Below are 11,290 nucleotides of genomic sequence, written 5' to 3' on the forward strand. Positions count from 1 at the left end.
GTGTGGAGTGCAATAGACTGCATCATCTGTGGATCTGTTGGGGCGGTATGCAAATTGGAGTGGGTCTAGGTTTCTGGGATGATGCTGTTGATGTGAGCCATGACCCGCCTTTCAAACCACTTCATGGCTGCAGACGTGAGTGCTACAGGTCGGTAGTCATTTAGGCAAGTTACCTTAGTGTTCTGCTTAAACATGTTGGTATTACAGACTCAGTCAGGGAAAGGTTGAAAATGTAAGTGAAGACACTTACTAGTTGGTAAGCGCATGTTCGGAGTACACGTCCTTGTAATCCGTCTGGCCCTGCAGCCTTGACCTGTCTTGAGGTCTTAGTCACATTGGCAGCGGAGAGCGTGATCACACGTTTCTGTGTTATTTGCCTCGAAGTGAGCATAGAAGTTATTTAGCTTGTCTGGCAGCTCTCGGCTGTGCTTCCCTTTGTAGTATAATGGTTTGCAGGCACTGCCACATCCGACGAGTGTCAAAGCCGGAGTAGAACGACTCTTAGTCCTGTATTGACACTTTGCCTGTTTGATGGTTTGTCAGAGGGCATAGCGGGATTTCTTATAAGCTTCAGGGTTAGAGTCCTGCTCCTTGAAAGCAGCAGCTCTAGCCTTCAGCTCAGTGCGGATGCTGCCTGTAATTCCCATGGCTTCTGGTTGGGTATGCTCATACTGTCACTGTGATTATGACATCATCGATGCACTTATTGATGAAGCCAATGACTTTTTTTTTTATTTTTTTATTTTACCTTTATTTAACCAGGCAAGTCAGTTAAGAACAAATTCTTATTTTCAATGACGGCCTGGGAACAGTGGGTTAACTGCCTGTTCAGGGGCAGAACGACAGATTTGTACCTTGTCAGCTCGGGGGTTTGAACTCGCAACCTTCCGGTTACTAGTCCAACGCTCTAACCACTAGGCTACGCTGCCGCCCTGATGTGGTGTACTCCTCAATGCCATCGGAGGAATCCCAGAACATGTTCCAGTCTGTGTTAGCAAAACAGTCCTGTAGTTTAGCATCTGCTTCATCTGACCACTTTTTTATTGATCTAGTCACTGGTGCTTCCTGCTTTAATTTTTTCTTGCAAGCAGGAATCAGGAGGATGGAATTATGGTCAGATTTGCCAAATGGAGGGCGAGGGAGAGCTTTGTATGCATCTCTGTGTGAGGTATAGGTGGTCCAGAGTTCTTTTCCCTCTGGTTGCACATTTAACATGCTGATAGAAATTTGGTAAAACTGTTTTAAGTTTCCCTGCATTAAAGTCCTCAGGTACTAGGAGCACCGCCTCTGGGTGAGCATTTTCTTGTTTGCTTATGGCGGAATACAGCTCATTCAATGCTATCTTAGTGCCAGCCTCTGACTGTGGTGGTATGTAAAACAGCATCAAGGAATATAGATGAAAACTCTCTTGGTAGGTATTGTGGTCTGCAGCTTATCATGAGAAACTCTACCTCAGGTGAGCAATAGCTCAAGACTTCCTTAGATATCGTGCACCAGCTGTTGTTTACAAAAATACATAGACCACCGCCCCTTGTCTTACCAGACGCTGCTGTTCTATCCTGCCGGTACAATGTATAACCAAGCCAGCTGTATGTTGATATTGTCATTGTTCAGCCATGACTCCGTGAAGCATAAGATGTTACCATTTTTAATGTCCTGTTGGTAGTTTAATCTTCGCAGTAACTCGTCCATTTTATTGTCCAAAGATTGCATGTTTGCTAGCAGAATTGAGGGGAGTGGGGATTTATTTGATTGCCTCCAACTCCTCAGAAGGCAGCCTGCCCTCCGGCCTCTCTTTCTTCGCCTCCTCTTCACGTAGATAACTGGGTTTGGGGCCTGTTCCCGAGGGAGCTGTATATCCTCCACCTCGGGCTCGTTAGAGTCGTGAAAGAAGAAAAAGGATTCTGCTAGTCCGTGGTGAGTAATCGCAGTCCTGATGTCTATAAGTTATTTTTTGTCATAAGAAACGGTAGCGGCAACATTATGTGCAAAAAGAGTAAAAAAAGTTAAATGCAGATAAACGAACAAAGAAAACAATTGGTTGGGGGCACGTAAAACGTCTGCCTTCTGCTCCGGTGTTTGATTTTATACACCGGTCAGTAACGGGTTTGTCTGAACACTGAATGTACAAAACATTATGACAGACTGACCAGGTGAATCCAGGTGAAAGCTATTATCCCTTATTGATGTCACCTGTGAAATCCACTTCAATCAGTGTAGATGAAGGGGAAGCGACGAGTTAAAGAAGGAGTTTTAAGCCTTAAGACATGGATTGTGTATGTGTGCCATTCACAGGGTGAATGGGAAATGAAAATTCTATAAATGCCTTTGAACGTGGTGTGGTAGTAGGTGCCAGGTGGACCTGTTTGTGTCAAGAAATACAACGCTGCTGGGTTTCTCATGCTCAACAGTTTCCTGTGTGTATCAAGAATGGTCTACCACCCAATGGACATCCAGCCAACTTAGAGTCAACATGGGCCGGGATTCCTGTGGAACACTTAACACCTTGTAGAGTCCATGCCCCCACGAATTGAGGCCAATTTAACGAAGGTGTTCCTAATGTTTTGTACACGCAGTGTCTAGTCCGGCGGTTGCGGGTGGGTATTAGAAATTGCGGGCTGGTGGGGTGAACAAACAGCTGACCCACGCACCACTAGAGGGTACATCCTAATTATCTCTCCTTACTCCTGAAGTGTGCAATTGTTCACTTCCCTTCATGAATTTGAAAGGAAATTAATGGTGTATGGTAATATGCCAACACCAATTTGATGCATTTACACTGAGTAGTGAACGAGTGTACACTTAAGAGAGATTATTAGGACACACAGTGGGCTTGAAAGAAGTGAATTGTAATGATTGCAACATCTGTCACTTCAAGGGACTGTGGAGACTTGATTAAATGTCTGAATTATTAAGTGCCCACAAAAGCCTCTTAAAATGTACTAGGGAAGAAAAGATTGACTGTAAAAAATATATATATCAAAGGAATTCTAGCATATGTGATCTGCTGTTTAGTCAGAGAACTAAATGAAATGTGGTTTGTACAAATAAAGGGCCCCAAAAGAGGAAAGAGAGAAAAGTATCTCAGGGCTACAAAGAGAGGCACCTACAACAACACGTATCTGTCAGGGAGAAAGAGCTTGCCTCCTTTTAAGGAATGAGTATATGTCTGTATTCCAAATGAGTTGTCAAAAGAGGAGACACAGCCTTGTACAGCCTTGCAAGGTTACATGAATCCTATGATGGCAGTCTTCTGGATAAATGAATTTAGACCCGCCCATCGACCATTCTCGGACTTATCTGGGTGTACATCGGATGGCAGCATGCGTCAATCAAACACAGCAGAACTAGAAAAGATATCTGGAGGATGAATGGTTTGAACCACAGCCAAACAACTTTGAGCTACAGTACCAGTCATTCAAGGGTTTTTCCTAAATTTCACTATTTTCTACATTGTTAAACAATAGTGAAGACAAAACTATGAAATAACCCAAATGGAATTATGTAGTAACCAAATAAATTGGTAATAACATCAAAAATGACATCAAAATTATATATTTAAAAAAGTTAATGTTTTATATTTGAAATTCTTCAAAGTAGCCACCCGTTGCCTTGACAGCTTTGGCATTCTCTCAACCAGCTTCATGAGCAAGTCACCTGGAATGCCTTTCAATTAACAGTTGTGCATTGTTAAAAGTTAATGTGAAATGTCTTTCCTTAATGCGTTTGAGCCAATCAGTTGTGTTATGACAAGGGAGGTATACAGAAGATGGTCTTTTACCAAATAGGACTATGTCCATATTATGGCAAGAACAGCTCAAATAAGCAAAGAGAAACAACAGTCCATCATTAGTTTAAGACATGAAGGTCAATCAATGTGGAAAAAGTAAAGAAGCTTCTTAAAAAGTGCAGTTGCAAAAACCGCTATGATGAAACTGGCTCTCAATGAGGACCGAGACAGGAAAGGAAGACACAGAGTTACCTCTGCTGCAGAGGATAAGTTCATTACAGTTACCAGCACACAACCACATCATTCTGCAGCGATACGCCATCCCATCTGGTTTGTGCTTAGCGGGACTATCATTTGTTTTTCAACAGGAATTCCAGGCTGTGTAAGGGCTATTTGACCAAGGAGAGTGATGGAGTGCTGTATCAGATGACCTGGCCTCCACAATCACCCAACCTCAACCCAATTGAGATGGTTTGGGATGAGTCGGACCGCAGAGTGAAGGAAAAGCAGCCAACAAGTACACAGTATACGTGGGAAATCCTTCAAGACTGTCAGAAAAGCATTCCAGGTGAAGCTGGTTGAGCGAATGCCAAGAGTGTGCAAAGCTGTCATCAAGGCAAAGGGTGGCTACTTTGAAGAATCTAAAATATTTTTTGATTTGTTTAAAACTTTTTTGGTTACTACATGATTCCATGTGTTATTGCATAGTGTTTGTTGATGCCTTCACTATTATTCTACAATGAAGAAAATAGTACAAATAAAGAAAAACCCTTGAATTTAGTAGGTGTCCAAACTTTTGACAGGTACCGTATATGAATAGTATGGTTTGAACCACACCCAAACCAGTTTGCTCTATGTGAATAGTATGGTTTGAACCACAGCCTTATATAGGCCTGTATGACTCTAGTTTGACCCCCCAACCCCACTTGGTTTGATGGTGTGTGGTAGGAGGTAGAAAGTAAAAATATGAACCGCTTTTCCCTCGCTGCTCCTTGTATCACATCTGTCCAAACTCATTAAAGGTCAAGCTAGATAGAATGAGAACCATAGAAAATAAAAAGTACTCAGGCATAAGTCTAGCTGCACAACCCATTGGAGAACGTATTGAGAAATCATGTGACTACACTGAAAAAAAAGAAGAAACTACACTATGAAACAACGATAAATGACAAAGGAGGACAGTAAAAAGCTTTGGAGCACCTAAAAATGACATTTTAGGAGAAAAAGGCAAACTCATCTCCATCCTTAAAAGAATCAGATGGCTCATTCATCACAAAACCAACTGAAACTACTTAAAAAATAAATAGAAAATGGCAAACTTAGGCATGACAGCAACAAAACGCTGACACTACACATCCAAGTTTATCTGACCAAATTATGAAAGACAAGCATTGTAATTTTGAATGGAGTAAAGTGAGTGTGGAGGAGGTGAAAATTGATTGTTGTCTATCAACAATGACAAGCCACCGGGGTCTGACAACTTGGATGGAAAATTACTGAGGATAACAGCGTACAATATTGACACTCCTATTTGCCATATTTTCAAGTGTAGCCCCAGGCTTGGAGGGTCATTCCGCTACCTAAGCCCCCTTTACTGACTCAAATAGCCAACCAATCAGCCCATTACAAACACTTACAAACATCAAATCAAATTGTATTAGTCACATTGTGCTCAATGCTCATTGTCTGTATTGTAATTGCTTTTAAAAATATGTTTGTTTCCAAAATTAGTCCGCTTTGCGTTAGGTTCTTGCCATGACACTAACAAGTAACGCAACACTGGTATTGTCCCAGCTATAATCTCTTTCAGTGCGGTCATCCTCTACCCTTCAACAAAACTCAAGAATAAGATGATAAAACACTTTCTTCAAGCAGGTGATAAGGTGTAGTTTTCTTTCTATGCAATCGTATCACGAGCAAGTGTGTTTAGGATGATGGGAGGTGGAGAAAAAAACATCTCCACTACATCTACAGCATTACACACACACACACACACACACACACACACACACACACACGCTGCTGCTGCTACTGTCTATTATATATCCTGTTGCCTAGTCACTTTATCCCTACCTATATGTACAGTATATCTACTGTGCCTCAATTACCTCATACCCCTGCAAATAGACTCGGTACTGGTACTTACTATATATAACCATGTTATTTTCTACTCCCTATATATAGTCATGGTATTTATACTCATTTTTATTTGTTATTCACTGTGTATTCTTTCCTCGTGTCACCATTTCAATTATTTATTTATTTGACCATCTAACTCTGCATTGTTGAAAAGGACCCATAAGTAAGCATTTCACTGTTAGTCTACACCTGTTGTCTACAAAGCATGTGACAAACAAAATGTTACTTTAATTTATTTAAAATGGAATGAATATTTGACACGAAAAGCTAAATAAAAAATGACAAACGGGAAAAATAAATACATAATAAAAAATGACTCTGTAAATATGGTTAAAAATGTGGCACTATAAAAGGAATAGGGTGCCATTTTGGACACACCCTGTCATTGCCTTTGTTCAGTGTGACATCTTCCACGTCAGTGTGACATCTTCCACGTCGGCTCGGCCTAAACCTTGACAGCCAAAATGGGAGAGGTCAGCAGTCAACTTTCAGACTTTGAGTCTGCTGCCCACACAGGTAGGAGAAAAAAAAAGCTGTGGCCGTCAATAACAGGCTTGGAACAGAGGAAATGAAACGTCTTCTTGAATCACCCTGCATGGTGGATAATGGGGTTGGTCCCATTCCAAGTTCTATTCAGCTGGAGCTCATAGAAGGTCAAAAATGCACAGAGACGTCAAGGAGAGTGGCTTGTAGGTCTCCCAAAGAGTGACTAACATTATAAACAGGGCATTTTCTTCATCGCTGAAAAACACTCTTTACAAATTGAATTTGCACTCAGAACTAGTGGCTAATGACAAATGTAGCCTCTCATGGCTAACTGTGACTGGTTGCTTTTTCTAAGCAATGGCTCACTCTCCCATCCAAACTGCTGCAATAGTGTCTCTGCAGTACAGCTAGGCATTATCCGGATTGTTATCCTTGACGTGAGGAGTGTCGTTTGGTGAATGACCAACTTCGATCTTTCCAACAATTGGCTTCTTTGTAGTGTGATGCAGAATAATGATTTTAACAGCCCCTGAATGACTAGAGAGACTAGATAAGGCAATGTGAATGTAACGTCAGGCTGAAATACAGTGATTACATAAAGAATGTGACTCCTAAAGTGTTTCTTACCAAATTGCCTTCAGTCAGGAGGAGACTCTGGCTAAATCGAAGACAGAAATGTAATAGCCTACCTCTTTTCAGTGGTCTCAAAACCTAAGCTGTTCATTCAAAGGATGTGCTATGACACAGAGCAACACTCATACTGTATGTCATTCAGTCCTGGGGTATCAACAAGATACAGGGCTAGGCTACACAGACGAATGAAAATGCTAATAATTACAGTTGGGGGAACTAATTATGATTTCATGTAGAAATGTACAGGAAATTAAACAGTCTATTGGAAATAGGCCTCGTTAACACACAGGGGGGAGCTAGTTGGTTTAGGCAGTATCTGAATAATCTGAAACTGTTTCACTTGTGGGTAACCGGAAGGAACGCTGTATATTTTACACAATTGTACTAACTAACAACTAACCTGATTCAGCTCATCAACCAACTACTTATTAGGAATCAGGCATGCTAGATTCAGGTTGGAGTGAAAACCTACATGATGGTAGCGCTCCAAGAACAGGGTGGGAGAACTCTGGTTTAGTGCTCATTGGTTAACAATAATGCGAACAACTGTCTGAATGCAGTGAAATTAAATAGCATCAGAGACAACCACTAAATCAAACTTCATAGAAATGGTATTATACTACATCTCTGAAGAGAGCTTACCTTGCTTGGGATCCTGAAGTCCTCCACTGGGCTGAGGTCTGCAATGCTCTCCTGTGGGCTTTTCAGGCCCTGTCATCAACAATAAGGATGAAGTTGGTATTTTACAACAGGCAGGTTTTAGCTAACTGTATACTACGTGCAGTAATCAATGGACAAAATGACCCTTGGCTGAAGTCAGTGGTGAGCTGCTACAGACAGTCTCTGTGTGGTGTAGGTGTTTATGATGTGTATACCAGACTGACACATTGCTACAGCATATGACGCTGCACATACAGTGCATTCGGAAAGTATTCAGACCCCTTGACTTTCTCCACATTTTGTTACGTTAGAATCTTATCCTAAAATTGATTAAATTGTTTTTTTCCTCATCAACCTACACACAATACCCCATAATGCCAAAACAAAAACAGTTTATATTTTTAATACATTTGCAAAACAACTTACTGAAATATCACATTTACAGAAGTATCAGACCCTTTACTCAGTACTTTGTTGAAGCACCTTTGCCAGCGATTACAGCATTGAGTCTAGGTATGAAGCTACAAGCTTGGCACACCTGTATTTGGGAGGTTTCTCTCATTCTTCTCAGCAGATCCTCTCAAGTCCTGTCAGGTTGGATGGGGAGCATCGCTGCACAGCTATTTTCAGGTTTCTCCAGAGATGTTTGATCGGGTTCAAGTCCGGGCCACTCAAGGACATTCAGATACATGTCCCGAAGCCACTCCTGTGCTGTCTTGTCTGTGTTCTTAGGGTCATTGTCCTGTTGGAAGGTGAACCTTCGCCCCAGTCTGAGGTCCTGAGCGCTCTGGAGCAGGTTTGCATCAAGGTTCTCTCTGTACTTTGCCCTGTTCATCTTTCCCACGATCCTGACTAATCTCCCAGTCCCTGCTGCTGAAAAACATCCCCACAGCATAATGCTGCCGCCACCATGCTTCCAAAGAGTTCAATCTTGGTTTCATCAGACCAGAAAATCTTGTTTCTCATGGTCTGAGAGTCCTTTATTTGTAGAAACATTTCAAGGTTGATCAATGGAAACATGATGTACCTGAACTCAATTTCGAGTCTCATAGCAAAGGGTCTCAATACATTTCTAAAAACCTGTTTTCGTTTTGTTATTGTGGGTTATTGCGTGTACATTGCATTTTAGAATAAGGCTGTAACGTAACAACATGTGGAAAAAGTCAAGGTGTCTGAATACTTTCTGAATACATTGTAGCTAGCTATTGAGTAACAAGATACAGATCTCAAGAATGTCTGTAAACGATAGGCCTTGTAACGTTATGCTGGGTACTAGCACGCTAACATTACAAGGTGAGAACTTCCATATCTGCCCACTTCCCTATCCGTTGTTTTGCCCTCTCATTGCTGCTGGCTAATGAAACGTCTGAGCACGAATGCAGATTGGTAGCGAGCCAGCTATCGCGTTTCCTCTTTCGATGAGAAAGCAATATATAATATCCATCTAAACTGAGATCTTGTTCTGTTTTTTAAATTGACCAAGATCATCGTTATAATGCACATTGTTATCGGATCAGATGTCAACTGTCAGCTACTAGTAGCTAACTAACGTTACCTGGCTAGCATGCTGCCTACCACCAGTGCGATGCGATCGACAGGTGAAACTTCGGGGACTTACCTGCCGGGCCATAAGTGACTTTATCTTTTGCATCGTGAAATAATTGTTTTGTCCAAAAGATAATTGGTTAATTTTAGAAAGTTACTGTCAACGATTCAGCTCCGGCTCTCTGAGAGAGAGGCCATGTTATTTATCTATCATGTGATTATTTGTTATATTTGGGAAGTGTAGTTCAATGGGTACTGCAAAGCGATCGTCACTAGTTACCACAGCCACAAAGTCATACATCCCGCCTAATTCTAGCATGTATCTTCTTAAAATGGGATTTAAAACCTAACCTTAACCCTAACATTAACCACACTGCTAACCTTATGCCTAACCCTAACATTAAATTAAGACCAAAAAGAACATTTTTGTTTTAATACATTTTTATAATATACCCCATTTTAACTTTGTTGCTGTGGTAACTAGTGAAAACTACAAAGCGTGACGTGTGGCAATTTAAAACTGCATGTTCCTGTTTTTACCTCATGTTGTCAAAAACAGTAAAATATGTTGTTTTGTCCATTTTTTTTAAAAATGTTCCACTTGTCCTTTACAGATGAAATGTTTGTCCCCAAAACATTTATATTGCGTTGTTTATTGAATGTAGTCCCAGCAGAGTTAAAGTTAATGCTACCCACAGATTCATAAAAAATATAAATGTAATAAACCCTTTATTGGAATCAGGCCATTTAAATTTATGAAAGCCACTTATACAATCATGTCTCCATTCCTGTTCCCCGGGCATCGAAGATGTGGATGTCGATTATGGCAGCCCCCCGCACCTCTCTGATTCAGATGGATTGGGTTAAATGCGGAAGACACATTTCAGTTGAATACGTTCAGTTGGACAACTGACTAGGTATCTCCCTTCCCCTTTCCTGTGGTTTTATTTTTCAAAATTGTAAAGCAGGTATATAGGTTTTAGTTCAAGGTGTCTCCTGCAACTTCATCTGAGAACAATAGATGGCAGTAGTGGGATACTCTACTACTGTAAGTGATATGGTCCCGTCCTATGGAAAGAGGCACTTGTCAAAAGGCAAAAAATAGGTGTGTGTGTGTGTGTGTGTGTGTGTGTGTGTGTGTGTGTGTGTGTGTGTGTGTGTGTGTGTGTGTGTGTGTGTGGCCTATCACATAATGCAGAAAATTGTTGATCATGTAGCCCATCTTCCTACAATGAATTAAATAGAATAGTAATTGAATTGCTATGTGCATATCGAGGAACCCTAATGTTTAAACAATCATGGGGTTACTTGAGGGGGGTATTATAGCACATCATACATCGCTATTTAATTAACTTCATCCCAAATGGTTTTGTTTCATATACTAAAGATGGTGTCATCTCAAGCTGCAGCCTGGTTTAAAACAACACAGGGAGTAACCTAGTCTAGTTCCTGCTCCTGCTTAATGACACCACTGGCTATTTCCCTGTCAAATGAAGGCGTGGAGAGGTGCTGCCTCCAGGCACCAGTGTTGTTTCTCATGCAGCTGAATAGAGTGGATCCTCCCGTAAAACATAGAGAGAGACAGATGGTCTCCCTTCCAGGAGCCGACATCATAAAATACACTCTAAATGCTGAATGCATTTGGTCAATATTTTGCCCACGGTCAGGCTCAAAATGTAAATCCTCCCAGTGTTTCCACAATAAGGAAAGTAGTATCAGTTTTATCTAGGACCAACTCTCCAGCATATTTTGGGGATAAACTAACACATTTGACACAGCTGATGGTATTCTTGCGGTTGGTCTGTTTTTGCTCGAGTCACGCATCTAAATTAAGATTCACTCACTCACTCTCCACTCAACCTCCCTCCCACACACACATACACAGACTATTCGTGACTAGGAGTCAGCAGGAGCAGGTGGAAGGCACAGTACCACACGCTGAACTCTCCTTCTGTCGTTCCCTCTTTCTCACCAAACCAGAACAGACCAGAACAAACTAGAACAGACGAGACCTGATCAGACCAGTGACACAACTAAATAGCGCTGCATTCACCACCAGAATAACGGACAACCGTTCACAACACATCTCACATCACT

At 41.3% G+C, this 11,290-nt stretch overlaps 1 protein-coding gene across 1 annotated transcript in view; it reads right to left on the reverse strand.

The window, feature by feature from the left end:
* The window catches only part of vps50 (VPS50 EARP/GARPII complex subunit), a 222,461-nt gene extending 212,981 nt beyond the window's left edge, over positions 1 to 9,480 (reverse strand). Inside the window, exons 1-2 of the mRNA XM_036971386.2 lie at positions 9,267 to 9,480; positions 7,631 to 7,699 (exon numbers count right to left, since the gene is read on the reverse strand). Coding sequence (XP_036827281.1) covers positions 7,631 to 7,699; positions 9,267 to 9,299 — 102 coding nt within the window. The 5' untranslated portion in view covers positions 9,300 to 9,480. The remainder of the gene's footprint in view (positions 1 to 7,630; positions 7,700 to 9,266) is intronic.
* Positions 9,481 to 11,290: the final 1,810 nt, after the last annotated feature.

The sequence above is a fragment of the Oncorhynchus mykiss genome, chromosome 30 (assembly GCF_057628025.1).
Source record: "Oncorhynchus mykiss isolate SJ-2025 chromosome 30, ASM5762802v1, whole genome shotgun sequence".
NCBI classification, from domain to species: Eukaryota; Metazoa; Chordata; class Actinopteri; order Salmoniformes; family Salmonidae; genus Oncorhynchus; species Oncorhynchus mykiss.